Source organism: Neodiprion lecontei, chromosome 6, assembly GCF_021901455.1.
Source record: "Neodiprion lecontei isolate iyNeoLeco1 chromosome 6, iyNeoLeco1.1, whole genome shotgun sequence".
Lineage (NCBI taxonomy): Eukaryota > Metazoa > Arthropoda > Insecta > Hymenoptera > Diprionidae > Neodiprion > Neodiprion lecontei.
In genome coordinates, this window is record NC_060265.1 from 5,798,676 (window position 1) to 5,813,933 (window position 15,258).

General features: G+C 35.4%; 1 protein-coding gene across 3 annotated transcripts; it reads right to left on the minus strand.

Annotated features, from left to right (window-relative positions):
• Positions 1-175: 175 nt before the first annotated feature.
• LOC107221125 lies at positions 176-14,101 on the minus strand. Of its 3 annotated transcripts, none has more exons than XM_046744094.1 (6): positions 13,978-14,101; positions 13,567-13,666; positions 12,858-12,977; positions 12,546-12,723; positions 11,750-11,890; positions 176-2,235 (listed from the first exon to the last, which is right to left on the minus strand). In XM_046744094.1, the coding sequence occupies exons 2-6, from the start codon at positions 13,624-13,626 to the stop codon at positions 1,229-1,231; spliced, it is 1,506 nt and encodes a 501-aa protein (XP_046600050.1). In that variant the 5' UTR covers positions 13,627-13,666; positions 13,978-14,101; the 3' UTR covers positions 176-1,228. The 3 variants fall into 3 exon arrangements, with proteins under 3 accessions (XP_046600050.1, XP_046600048.1, XP_015515503.2); XM_046744092.1 differs by having other exon boundaries at positions 13,567-13,626; positions 13,978-14,085; XM_015660017.2 differs by lacking the exon at positions 13,978-14,101 and adding an exon at positions 13,787-13,917.
• Positions 14,102-15,258: the final 1,157 nt, after the last annotated feature.

The window sequence follows — 15,258 nt, forward strand, 5'->3', positions numbered from 1 at the left end:
AATTGAACATTTTTCCTGCTGAAAACAAGATTTTGTAATAAGCGTTAATGTTTGTTAAAACGAAAACAAAACTTACTTACCTGTGATAAATTTCAATCGTACACCCCTAGTTAACGGTATAAACAATTGAGTAAAATGAAAAGATTTGGAAATTCAAGAAACGTGACAATTGATATGGTTTTTAGTAAATATAATAATCTTATATTTTCTCGTATAATATATGCGATGTATATATATATGTATATACGTACGTACTAAATACAGTATATATATATATGGCAATACGTTACTATATCCAAGCAACGTAAAGGACTCATTTTTTATCTTATGATTTTTAATAAAACGTTATGAATTTAATGAATTTTGCGTGTGTGTGAGAGTGTTAGATAAATCGCGTGAGAGTTTGTAAATTCTATCAAAGTTTCGCGTTTTTAAATATCATGCATTTATCCGTACGTGTACTTGATGAATAATATCGAACGATTCAATTTAATTGAATTGTCAACTTATACTTTACTCTTCTTTTTTTGCCTAATTTCCGAACTATCCGATAAATATAGGTATGGTATACGTATATTATTAGCAAATAGAGAAGAAGAAAAAAGAAGAAATAATAATTGAAACAAGAGCGCGATGGCTCCGAATATAGCAACGTTTCCAACAGATTGTCGAGTCTTACTTTTTCTTTCTCTTTGCATTGGGTAAATTGGTGAGTGAGCCGTACACTACATTTACAAATGTATAATATAATAACAAAACTTACAGGTTTAATATTACGCGTCACATGTGTAACGATATTGTATCACGATATCATACACGGACAAATGAGTCAAATGAAACAACACAAAGTCTCGACGCACATGTGAGTTTGAACGACAAGTAAAGAACAGAAGGCAGCAATAAGAGAAAAAAAAAAAATAATACAAAAATAGACGAATATGATTACACCATTATTCTTCAACGATAAAAAAAAAAAAAGAAAACAACAAACAAAAAGAAAACAACAAACAAAAAGAAAAAAAAAAAACAAACAACCAAAGTATTGGTTTCGACAACGGACTTGAGAGACGAAATTTTCCCCAATCTCTCTTCTTTCTTCTCTCTCAGTTTCTCATGACCTTATCAGATTTCCGATTTGTGTAAGTCAAGAGGGATATTTGTACAATACACCGGTACCTAGGCAGGGACACAGATTACTCTCGTCCAACATTTTCTAAACGATGGGAAGTCAATCGTTGAGCAGCTCGTCTATGTCTTGTAAAATATCCTCAGCCCCGGCAGCTGATACGGATTGATCGACGGCGGAGTTAACGTCCATCATCAAATAATCGTCCTCCGAAATACTGCGTAAAACCGAATTCCTCGGTGCTGAATTTCCGTTAAAAAGTCCCTCCTCCGGGACAGAAATGCCATTTTGGTCCCCCAGCCGGGTCGCGGCGGCGTGATCCTCCACCTCCTCTTCCTCCTCCTCCTCATCCTCCTCCTCGTCCTCGTTCATTTTGATCTGATTCCTTTCGTTCCTCGCCGAAAGGGAAGGCCTGGACGCGACGAGGGTAAGTCGATCAGGAACGACGGCAGCATCCTGGCTGCTGTCGCTGCTCGTCATTTCCGGTTGCTCCTGGATAATTTCACCGGAATTATATCGGGTTACTTTTCTCCTAGACGACGACGTTTCCATCGGCGTCGTCCGGTTCGCCCGACGAAGTCTGACCGGCGGCGCCGTCGCCGTCACGGCTGTCCTCGGCCCCCGGTTTGCAGGGTCGGATTTCTCAGTCTCCGAATCGCTGCAGCAGTTACGATCGTTCGTTTTCCCCGCTGTTCGAGACTCGGCGGAGGACGAGGCGTCGTCCGCGAGGCGAGGAACCTTCGTTCCCGACGGGATATCCGCCGGCGACGAGGGCGCCATCCTCCGCCTCCGTTTCCGTATCTCGTCGAGAGACAGGACCTGGAAGTCCAAGTTCGTCTTGAGGCTCGAAGATCTGGCGGTCAGGCGGTTAGCCAACCTGTTGCGAAGGTTCCGTTCGAGGGTTGACGAGCCGACTCCTCCGCCTCCGCCTCCGGCCCCGATCTCGACCATCGGGACGTTGCAATCACCGGCGGTTTCTTCGGTTGTGTAATTGTAGTAAGCCGCACTCTCCGCCTGGATTCTTTCAAGTTTGATCTCTTCGAGGGTCTTAACGTGTAGCATTCGCAATTGCGGCTTTGTTGGCGACGGTACGCTTTCATTGTCTGACTCTGCAAGAACACACCAAGAAAACGGGGGCTGAATTATTATGCGTCGTGCTGATGATTGTTATTTTTTTTTCTTTTTTTTTTATATATACATCATCGTCTTTAAAAAAAAATATGTATATACATACAAATGTGTCTTTCGATTATAACACCACAAGGAGACCCGGCGACTGTTTGTTACATTTTTTTTTTTTTTCTCTCTTGCTTTTCCGTCCCGTTTTGTACGCGTTTGAAGTATTTTCTATTCACATTATACTCGAATGCCGATCGATTAGGTGCGATCGATTTAACGATAAGAATTGAAAATTCTTATCGAAATGGATCTGGCATTGAATTTAAATTGTATTATAGAAAAGCCGAGAGACAGGCAAATTGCGTATTCCAGAATTCCATTTCATATTACTTCGTCAATGTATTCTCCGTTGCCTCATGCTTGTACAATGAATATACTTTATATATCCGATGTATATAAATGTTTTTACAATTGATCAACTGTTTGGATGATCTGATTTAGTACGGTTTTATAGCGTCTCTCTGTCATATATACATATATCTGTGTCATACCCGGTAGGAACAGCTATTATTTTCTTTTGTGCATTCTTGCAGTTTCTTGGCAAATGACTCGTTTTATTCTTATATCCTTTTCACTTCCTTCTTTCTATTCCCCTTTTCTTTCTCCTCGCTCTCTATCTCTCTTTCTCTCTCTTTCTCTCTTTCTTTCTCTCTCTCTCGCTCTCTCGCTCTCTCGCTCTCTCGCTCTCTGGCTCTCACTCTCACTCGCTCGCTCTCTTTCTCTCTGGCTTTCTTTCACGGCTCCTCTATTCGTTTCACCGTCTCTTTCCATCCCGGAAATCTCCACAGTACAAGATATATGGTAAATTCAAATTTTCTTCAATAACATCACACGTTCCAACAAACATTATTCGTTCAAAGATGAAATCAACTTGAAACGATATTTCGGAGAACGCAAAAAATAAAAAGTTTGGAAAAAAAAGGGAAGATGGAAAGAATGAAACAGTAATAATCCAACACTTCACAAAGAACCGAGGTGCATTATCGATACTTGTACTTATTTTATCCATTGATCACTGATAATCGTTCACCAATCACTAAACCACTGACCACTAACCACTGACCACGAAGAAAAAGCGATGAACCACGACAAGAGAAGGTCCCAAGGTCTTCTTGGGCACCGTCCAAAGCCACGGGGAATCCCCGTTTCTTCCGGCAGAGCGTGAATTTTCTTTCGTGGGCAACGTAAAATGTCTTTCGGAGATATCAAGAAGTTGTTAAGAGTTTCTGGCTGATAGCTGTGAGAAAAGCGATGCGGTTTTTTTTTTGTTGTTTTTTTTTTTTTATAGGCATTGCATTTACCTTGACTTCCAAATTGTTTTACTTTTCTTTTCAATTTTTTATTTTTTGGTTCTTGCTTTCATTGCGTGTATCCAAAGAATGTGCGACTCCCATAGATGCATGAACGTTGACTAGAGAATCAGGGTTGTTAAACCCTGATCTGAAACACAACTCGTTACTTGTATGATATTTATAACATACATAATACATCTATATCTGTATTTAAGATATATATGCGTATAGTATATAATAATTATAATTACGTACGCACGCAATTATATGCGTATAAAGTATATCTTATACTGTGAGACGCATATATATGTACGTGAAAGAAACTGAATACACTTGCGGCATGTCGTATAAATGTGATACACAAGTATAATAGTAATAATATGACGAGAATATATGAGTAAACGATAAAATAAAAAAAAAATAAAAAAATAATTAAATAAATAAACGATTACTAAGTAGAAAGAAAAAAAAAACATAAACAAATATTAATATTCTCCGAGGTATCAAGTTTTATTGAAATCCAAATATAGTTTTTCAATTAAAAGTATCAATTTCATTGCTTACATCAATCATATATTATATAATAATAATGTTTCGTGTTACTTTATTATCTCTTAGCAGAAGTAGTAAGTTGAAATCGATCTAATAGCAACTGCATTCGCCAATATTACAATATTTATGATCGTTTCTCACTTATAGTTTATATTCATTATTATTAATTAATCAATTAATTTTTTACTCCGTGTTGTTTTTTTTTTTTTTCTTTTAATTCAATGATGTATTCTTAATTACTGACTCGCCTCGACTTCTGTAAACGTATCTTTTTTTTGTTTTATCAGTTGCTTCTAACTTTCCGAAGCTACTTTTCCAACTCTGTTTCTTCTCTCATGCTCGCGGTCATTCTTCGTTTTCTCTCCCGCTCCCTCCCCCCCCTCCCGCCCTCCCTCCCACCCTTCCTCTCTCTCTCTCTCTCTCTCTCTCTCTCTCTCTCTCTCTCTCTCTCTCTCTCTCTCTCTCTCTCTCTCTCTCTCTCTCTCTCTCTCTCTCTCTCTCTCTCTCTCTCTCTCTCTCTCTCTCTCTCTCTCTCTCTCTCTCTCTCTCTCTCTCTCTCTCTCTCTCTCTCTCTCTCTTTCTCTCTCTTTCTCTCTCTCTCTGACTCTCTTGCTATCTTGCTATCGGTTCTTTGTCTCTCTTCTTGTTCTTTTACATAGGTGTAACTGTCATTGTTGATATTAATCAATTAATCAATCAATTATTACCAAAAACACAAAAACGCTAATTATATAGAAAATGATAGCTTTCTCACCGGGTAAAAAGCAAATACAATTGATAATACCAGAGTTGTACAATGCTTTTGATGTACACTTGTATAACATCGCTAACAGTCACATAGATAGTGAATTAAAAAATTTATAAACCAACACTAGATCATATAGAATGAAACAAAAAATTAAATAAATAAAATTAAATGGGAAGAAAGAAATATCGAAAACCATTATATCAGGAAGAAAATCATTACAACGTGTCGTCGAACCCAAAATGACGACACTGTAGAATGAGCAAGAAAATAAAAATTTTTAGGGAAAAACAAATGAGAATGACGCTACACGTATTTAGAGAATCGAAAGAAGAAAAAAAAAAAATAAATAATGACAAGTAATATGGAATAGATACAAATAGTACAAACAATAACAACAAATGCCAACGATTTTGAAAGCAGAAAATAAACTGGAACAAAAAAAGTCTTTATATTATCTAACTACAGGCCTAGATTTGTCATGGTAGCATTAATAACCCTTTCGTTCGTCGCAGTCATCAAAAGGCAGAACAAAAAACGAAAAAAGAAAAACAAAAAAAAAAAGAAACAAATTGATAGCTGAATTTACATACTCTAAATTTTTGTTTTTCAAGTCATCGTTAACTGAAATCAAACTATTGGATTGACATTGCCTAGACATAGAATCGGGTTAATGCTACTGGCAGCCATATTTTTATCTCTCTTGTTTCTTTTTGAATCTTTTTTTTTTTCTCTCTATTTTTATATGCGATAAATTGCGTTTGAAATATACAAGATCTTTTTGCAATACGATAAGATTACTAACTACAGTTTGCAAACTACGTATTGCATTTTGCGAGCTACCTGGGATGTTACGTGTTAAAATTCTAGCAGATTATAAAGCATGTCTAATTATTCTTTATCGGAGTATTTACACTCTCAGCTGAGTGAAATCAAATAATGTGGAAGATAAATTGTTTGTTGTTTTTGTTTTTTAACAGGTCCAGATCGTCACGATGTTTACCAAAACGTTTGCTGACAAAAATAATAGAAAAATTACAAAATGAAAAAACTTCAATTCATACAAATGTTTCAAGAGATCGTCGAATAGCATCGAGTCATTGAAAATATGACAGTAAGTTACAACTTGTAAATTCTTCGAATATGTTTGGCGCTTCCAAAGAAAAAGAGAAGAAAAAAAAAAAGAAAAATACGCTATAACCTTTCAACACGTAATCATTCCTGCGTGCCTCGCAATGAACCAACCAAGCAATCTGATAAGCCGCAAAATGCTTCGATAATCGTATAGTTATACAATATATGTTATATTTATGTACAGAAATTCGACCAACTATGATTCCTTTTTTTTTTTTTTTATATCATCTCCATCACTTCTCTTCGATTGGTTAATGTTTTAAATACCTATTATGGTTACTCGTTATTATATTCAATAATATGTATAATACAAGCTTCTGTTTACGTACGTAGATTTATCTGAAACACGCAAGTGACAGACACGTGCGTATTAATAAATCATTATGTATCGTACATACACACATACTTATGATAACTACGTACGTATGCATAGGTATGTATTCTACAGTTATGCTGATAGGGCATTATTAAATACAACACCTGCATCATCACACGATTCGCTTCACTACCTACTACCATCTTTTTCATTTCCAATATGAATTATTTCAAAAGATAGAATCGCACGATTCGAATACAACGAATAAGTTCAATTTCTTCAATCAAATCTGGTCATTTAACTGCAGGTAGCTCGATATTATTTGATTCAATTCGATTCGATGCGACTCTATCTACTGTCTGAATTTTTCTCAGATTCATTCCAGGATATTCACAATGCGTTTTTCACAACAACACAACGCGTAATCACGTTACGAAAATGAAATGTTAAAGTTTAAAGATTGAATAATTATGATAAGAGACTATGGATAATAATAAATGTGTTGTTAATGTTTCTCAGTGATTATCCTGGTTGCATCGCTTTAGTAATAATCAATATTGATTTATTCGTATTTTGTTTCTTCTTTGTTATATAAATATTATTAATAATTAAATATAATATTTCGTTATGCTTAATACGCCTCGCATTTAAGATGATTACTTTACCTATGTGGTGTTGTAAGATTGTGTCTGCGAAAATGTCTTTGTATGAATGTATCTCCGTTGCGTATGGTTTTCTTAAATTCTATGCGTGTGCATACATGTGTTTGAGTGTGTACGCTATCTGTATATGCATATAAACACATAATGTATGTATATACATATGCATAGTAGTTGGCCATTTCCTTTCAGGCTAATCTAGTTCTGTCATTACTTTATTTCTTTTTTTTTTTTTTTTTTTAATATACTTATGGTTTTTTTCCGTTTTTTCTGTTAGTTTTCCTTTTCTTTCAAATTTTCTTTTCATTACTTATTTCGTATTATAGGTGTTCTGACCTGAGGTGCTGACTCCGAATTAAAAATTTCGAATTCATATTCACCTGAGCTTGTTTACTATGTAACGTTACAAGCGTTATACTCTCATTGGAGGCATAACAATACTAATGTTATTGTATAACGATGATGAATACAAAGCTCAAGAATCAACAACGCTGGTATTGATTTACCAGTATACCGCAGAACGCTATTTTTGTATCGTAAGAGAAAAGAAAAACTTTTCTTTTTTGTTAATTTTCTTCGCTATAATCTATACTTCATTCCGCAACTACTGAATATAATCAATATTTATTTCTCATTTACGCAACAGAAAGCAATGAGGAAAAAGTTAATTGAAATGGGCAAAGATCGTTTTTTTCTTTCTTTTAACCAACTAAATGAAATGCAATTAAACGCAATTTTATAAAAAATGAAAATGCTTAACGCGATTCACGCCCAAAACCTGATTATTGATTGTTGCATAGCCTAAAACATTTCTGATCTTCAATTGCTTACAGCGTAAATAAAATTTTCCAAATATATACTGTGAACAATAATAATAATAATAATAATAATAATAATAATGTCCATAATATTATTAATAATAATAATATATAACAGAAATATTCGAATAAATATAAACATAAATCGGCGTTCGAATTTACAGATTCTTATATAATTACCTATCTCGACTATTTCCAATTTTCCACTAACACATGTCTGTATGCATATATATATATATATATATATATATCGCGATGCCGCATGCCTTTTTCCGGTATCTACCTGCCTGTCAAACTCGCAAAACGTATTGCATCAGAAATTTCATATTAAAAGTTCAATAATTTCAAATTAATATTTATAGTTGACTATTTTCTTTTCATTCTTGCTTTCTTTTCTTTTTGTTTATCATTCATTTATTATCTACTAAAGCCTAAAAACGTTGTAAATTCTACTTCTCACCGAGTTTTAACGACTACACATTTATAGAATCGTTTATGCTCGTACCTTTTTCAATTACAATTCTATAATTACAATTTGGTTTTTGTTCACTTGTTTTGTTTTTTTTTTAAATTTTTTTTTTTTTTTGTTATTTTTTTTCCATCATTTTATATCATCATATACGGGAGATATATGATATATCTACGAATACATAGAGAAAAACTTTCGCAATGCCGCACACAAAAATTTAGCTCGTATCGATCCCAAGCCGGAGTATAGAATTTGTCAAAAGCCAAAACATATGAAGGCATTTATTTGTATATAAATATACACACACAAGCGCGTATACGCAGCTATATATGTGTATGCGTATACATATGATACTGTGCATATAAAGACACACATATATCGACGCATAGAGATATGTATATGTGTATATATATATACATATATGAAAGAGGCTGGGGTCTAGTAAATATTTGTTCTCAAACAACTTGAAACATGGTTGGACAGTTCGCCGTTGTTCAACATGCTTAGAAGAAACGACATTGCGACCTAAATAATTAGAGTGATATTGACAGGTGTGATGTTCTGATCGCACGCATGTGCAGGCTTGAAACTCGACCAATCAGAGTGATAAAACCAGAATGGTTCTTGAATAGATATTTTTTTTTGACGAAGAATTAATTAAAAATGACCAGTTTTATTATGCTTTGTAGCAAAGACGGTGAGCGATTAGAAATCGATCGAGTCTCAAGCATTCTAAAAAATTTAAATAAACGTTTGTTTAATGCCTTCTTCTTCTTTCCTTTAGTGCATTACTTAAACTATGACGACAACGGTTGTCGGCTACACATCAAGCGGTCTATATTATATCTATACTTGTCCATAGAACATCTAGTTTTTGTTTTCATTCGTTCTTTACCCCCTGAATATGAAATGATTTTTGCATTGCTTTGGTAGAAACAAAAATCTGACTAACTGGGAAGAATGATTTTCGACATTTTATCCCACGTACCATGTTCCTATGATAATGCAGCCGCAATATTTGCGCGTGATGTTTAATTAATCTATCCCATCGATCTTGCAAATACGAAGAATGAATAGTAAGCTTGATAATCTACTTTAATTGATAAAGACCTAATTTAGTTTGCCCTTGGTGGTTATCAACCACTGAACGAGAGTACGGCTTTAACTTCGATATAGATGCATGCAAGAAGAGGGTACGACAAGTTTTGACCGTCAAATTCCAACATTTAGGTAGTTTGGAAACAATATAGGACAAAGTTTCGCCTTAAGCAAAGATGATGAAAAAATTCCAAAAGAGCATGCAGCTTCACAATTTTAGCTGTGAAATGAAGGATCTAGACGAAGTTGCAAGTTAAAGAGTCTCTCTCTTTGACCCCTTATTTTCCTTTTACAATTAATTAAACTTATCGTAATAACAGAATAAAGTTCTAAAAACAATCGAACTAATATAACATAATTCAAAGAAAATCAGCTACCGAATATTTCGTAGGTTTCTTCATAATGTTTGAAACACAGAACGAATACAATAAAATGGAGAAAAAAAAAATTTCGAACTCAAGATCAAGTTGGTTATCAAGAACGGAACTATTTCCAACAGATCTTATAAAATATGAAAATGGAAGAAACGAGATATGAAAAAAAACACAAAAAAAAAAATGTATAAATATTGCCAATAGACGGAGCCATGGAAAATAGAAGATAAAAAAACTCTCGATTTATGGATTTTAGGAGAAAAAAAAATATGTATCGAACGTTTTTCGTATTAAACGTATAAGCCAAATTTACACGTCTAAGTACCGGACATCGAGTAAATTTCACATATAATGGCTCTCCAAAAAATGCTACACGATTTCAGAGTTCAATTATTCTTCCTGACAACACAGACTCGAACCGACGTGCATGTAATAATTAGTTACCACCGCATGTGTGTAACAATTTTAATGATTGTTCTTTTTCTCTTATTTTGCTTTTGCCAAATCATTCATCTTCATTCTTTAATAAATTTCTATCTTCACCCTATGTAACATCTGTGTCATGCATGGTACACATCGCTCTGACCACAGACTTTCTACGTGAATACTTTCAGTTATTACTCATAAAGCTAATAAAACCGATTTAGCTGCGGAAAGCTGCGTGTGACAGTTGATACGATTGAATAATTATGTACCATAATATTTTAATGCGCATTCTAGTTCTGCAATGTTTGGTTATTAGTTGCCAGTAATATGAATGTGAATATGAATAACAATATTAATAATAATAATAATTAACGTTATATACATCTTCTTAATAATGAAACTGAACGTACGGTTTAAAACAATTGAAACGCAGGACACTAAAAAAGGAAAAGAAAAAATTGATTCGTATCTATAGAATTCTTAAAATTTACCACTATGTCCACTCCACTAATACAACATCCAACGCCATTTTTCTTCCTATTACTTTATGCTATCAGCATCTTTTCATCAAGTAATCAACGAATTAAAAAGATACGAACATTTCGCCCCTTACTTTCGACTTGGTTGTTATTTAAATTGATATTCAAATCATATTCTTTTGAAAGTAGAAACAGGAAACTACAGGCTACAGGTAATTGTTTTCTCAATAATTTTTACCATTTAGAGATCACGTTACATTTCCAACAAATAAGGATAACAATTAGGAACGCTGTCTCAACTCTAAAAAGAGTATTTGCCTGCAGAGGTGGAAAGACAAAATTGAAAAAAAATAAGTAAATTTAGTGCAACGGTGCTCTCATAGATATCTACCGCTGCTTTATCTGCGCAACCAAGTACCAGTAACATCGTTTTTAACGAGTAACCATTACCTCAAACTCCGCCCTCAAAAGACAATATGATATTTGCAGTTCAATGTGAATAATTTCCAACCGCTCAGCTCGTGAATTATATAGTAACATTTAAAACCTTCCATATGACGCAAAGCCTAGGAAGGGAAACGGAAACCTTGGTGTTTGCGTTTGTGTTTGTGTCTGTGTTGGTGTTTGAATTTGCGTTGGTGCTTGCGTCTGATGCTGCTGCGACTGTTGCAGGCGAAGAGACGAAGTATACGGAGGCCGCTGGAGTAGCGACGACGTGGTGGCGTTTTGCAAGGATGCAAATGACTGTCCTTGATTATACGAACGCAGATTTGAGCGACGAGCAAAAGACAAAACACGAGGAGGACATCCTCCCTGTGCCTGAGCGGCAGAACCTCGCGGGATGTTAAAATTTCCCCCAACGTTGGTCGAGCTGTTTTGAATATTCAGCACATTGGCAGGTAGTCCTGGGATCCCAGGGATCCCAAGGGAGTTTGAAAGGCTTGGTAGAGTTGGTAAATTCGACAGGGTTGACAGATTTGACAGATTTATATTAGCTTGTAGATTATGCGGTAGGGAGAGGGCGCGTGGCGCGAGGTAGTGTACGTCGAAAGATGGGCGGGGGGGCTAGTAAAGCCGCATACCTTCCTCGAAGTTGACGACAAGAGGGTCGACAGCCGGACTGCCAATGAAGCTTCCAGCTTCGCTGCCTCCGCGGCCTTGATCAGATTCAGTGCTGCTTCCATCGAGCGTAGTGCGTGGATCCGAATCGTACTTGCCATCATCTGTTGGATACAGAAAGTATTAATAACAGTGGAAAAATGAGTTTTGTGTACACATTTCTTTTACCAACTACTTAAGTTTTGACCTGTCGTAGCTGTTACAAATACCCACTTCATTTTTAATAAAAATAATACTATTACATTTCACAAAGCTGCAAATTCTGATTTGCATCAATAGAGTGTTGTTTAATGTCACACCTCACGCACATTCAGATTACCAATTAGTTGTGAACGAACTGTTAACATGTTTATGACAGCCTCACAGTGTCCAGTTGGATCGAGACTAATAATTCCACGACAGTTACACAGAAATTTCAGATTGACAGGTAAAAATAACAAACTACTTCTTTAGATCATGTTCAACAGCACAAGAAAAAAAATGCACTATACGGTCGGATGCATAAGTTAAAGTTTATTTATCACAAAGTTGAAGGTAACTTTTTCAAATTCTATGATGGACATATAAATTGAGGCTCACGTTACAATAAAACTGAGACACGGGAATCAAATTTCCTGATATTGCCAGGTATTTTTATTTATTTTTGAGGAATCTCCATAATAATTCGAGAATTCGAGAATTTCCATTATGACTGGACACAGTGAGTATATTACTCAGATAAATTAATTGGAAATCGATTTGGGCTGATAATTTGTATACCCTGACGGTTGGACCATTCTTGATTAACAGGCTTTGCAGTCAGCTCATTGTTTCTGCCAGGATTAATTGGCTCGGCTGTTGCTGGGCCGCGAGCATTCTTGTGCATGAAACAGCAATGAGGTTTTCTACATCCACCCGGTTGCGTCTCCCAGTAGCATGCAATCGATTTGCGATTTTTCTGGAACAAAATTTCGCTTTTGATTAAGCTTACAGGCTTGATAATTGTGCAAAGTCCTTGATACTACAAGGCATCAAGAAATTAGGCAAAAAAATACTGAAAACCTATTATAAAATTTGTGCGATCATTGATACCTTAAGTTCCATGTGTCTGAAGTTGCAATGCTCGTTGAGACAGTTCCCCGATTGCCAGTACGAGCACATCGTCTCACAACCCAAGGCAGAGGGCTCATGTCTAAATGCACAAGCATCACCCTGAGGGAGTAGAAACAGGTACCATTTTGAACAAATATTTATGTAAAATTGGCAAGTATGTGACTTCATAATTTGGATTGCTGTAAACTAGCTATTAATTATAACTGATGGTAGTGACTAGAAGTAAAAAGCGAAAGAACTGACCGAGGCTCAGTCAAAGTGGAGTTGGATTGAAGAAAATCTAAATTTAGCTTGAGTGTCTGAATAAAAATCAGAACAAGAGTGCAAAACGGGAAAATCTCGTCAATATCTTTAATAAAATAGAGGAGAATAATATTTCCGGATGGAAAAAATTAAGGACAAGTGTAAATGGCGGAGGAATTTAAAAGCAAAAATTTAAACATCAGATAATACCAATTTCAACAAATATTTCGTACGCGACGAAAGTATTCCGGCGTTTACTCTCTCGTTACAAGTGAAAGGGGATCAAGAGCGAAACATACGACATGGCTACAACATGGCCGACCTAACCTTACAATTCGTTTGGCTCACGCAATATGGAATCGCGCGTGTCAAAAACGTCAGGGTACGATAGCTCGTAGAATGATAAAGGAGATAATAATTGTTGCCGTTATTAATTAAATATTACCTTTAAACATGTCGAATAGTAGAAAAAGTAGCAGTCGGTATTTTTTTGACTGTGCTCCATCTGCAAGAATTGGTAAAAAGATGAGTGGTCGTGTTCCTTGCTGTAAAAGAGAAGAAAAATGATAAAATATGCGGAAACTTTTGTGGCTTTCCACCCCGGTATTATCCTGCGAACTGCCGAACGTTACGTTTGGTATTGATATATGTGATGAAAAAGTTACCATTTCGTCCTAAACATGATCGTGATTTTCAACTCTCCGTGCTTCGCTTCGGAACGGTCAAATTTATACTGGAAATTCGTACCGAATTTCGTGGGGTAAACGAACGAAAAACTCATTGCAAACGATAGGGGATAGTTTGAGGACAATTTTTTATTACCAATATTATGAATATGTCATATTTATCTACTTACGTCCAGTCGTGATGCGTCGGGTGATGTCTTCTTTTTTTGCTTCTCTCTGCCCTCTCGCCTTGCCTGAGAATATCCGTCTGGCGTCTGCGTTCACGAAGATACACGAACTCGGACGGCGAAGAACCGAATTGACGTTCGCGAAGTTTCGCCAAGCCGAGGCCGCGTTGTTGGGAAGACTGAAAGAATTTCGACGCGGGAACTTTTGAAACGAGTGTAAGCTGCGTAACTTGTCGCCTGGCTCCCATATGAATTTTTATCATGCGTATAATAGGTATGTACATGTGTATTATTAATGTATTTTGAATACAATTAACGCAATGCGACAGGTTCGATTTCACCCCTCAAAAATAAAATGGTCATAAATGCGTGAGCAATTATGCGTGAGGTATTGAATTACCGATATTTCCTGTCGACTTGATCAATTAATCAAACATGCACGATTATTAATAATTGCCTGATATACTGTAATGAACCGGTAAAAGAGATTGTTCGTTGTACACCTACAATGAGACGTGAAAATGTATTTTTTTTTTAAAATGCAGTCAACAGATTTTACTCACAACTTTATTCAGTATGTTATAACGCTCATATATCTTCGCACAATTGATATGCTTACGAAAAACAAACAAAAAGTTATCACAATATGGACAAGAAGAAGAATAAATAGTCCACAGCCTATAAAACATGGCGTATAGGTAGTTATCATGTATATATTATATAAAAAAAATAACGTACAGAATTTCTATGTAATTAGTCTTATAAATAAAACATAGATACAAATTTTCTCATCTAAGAAGTGCTGCGTAATAAGGAATCAATTGTGTAAAATTAAATGCGCTTGATAACAACCGTTTCGCTTTTCCAAATGATAAATTGTCTACAAAGCGTATGTTTCAAATTTTAACAATTTGTACAATTATCGATAATAATAAAATACTAATTGTCAACTGTGATGCTTTAAATAATAATCACTGCTTTAGCAGCATCGCTTAGCTGCGCTTTATCTCTTTACCACCCCATCTCAAATTCTCTTCTACTTTCAACAATCATGGTAAAACGACTTATTGCGGCAAATGGAAAAAAAGTAGAATACAAATGAACCGTACAGAGAGTATCTGGGTTGGATTTTAATGTGCTCAAATCATTTTATCCTAAAAAATTCTTATATATAAATATTTGGTTGCTCGTGAAACTAATAAAGGGAAGGTACCTCATACAGGAAAGCCGAATAATTTTCCTTAGCATTTGAAACTGAAAAGTATTTAGAATGATTTATAAAAC

Bases quoted from the DNA above. Each gene is read 5' to 3' on its own strand.
- LOC107221125 (XM_015660017.2), bottom strand. From the start codon at position 13,902: ATGAGTTTTTCGTTCGTTTACCCCACGAAATTCGGTACGAATTTCCAG. The intron at 12,724-12,857 runs GTATCAATGATC...ATTTTGTTCCAG, and splicing joins TCAGACACATGGAACTTAAG to AAAAATCGCAAATCGATTGC. The intron at 11,891-12,545 runs GTATACAAATTA...TGTATCCAACAG, and splicing joins AGAATGGTCCAACCGTCAGG to ATGATGGCAAGTACGATTCG.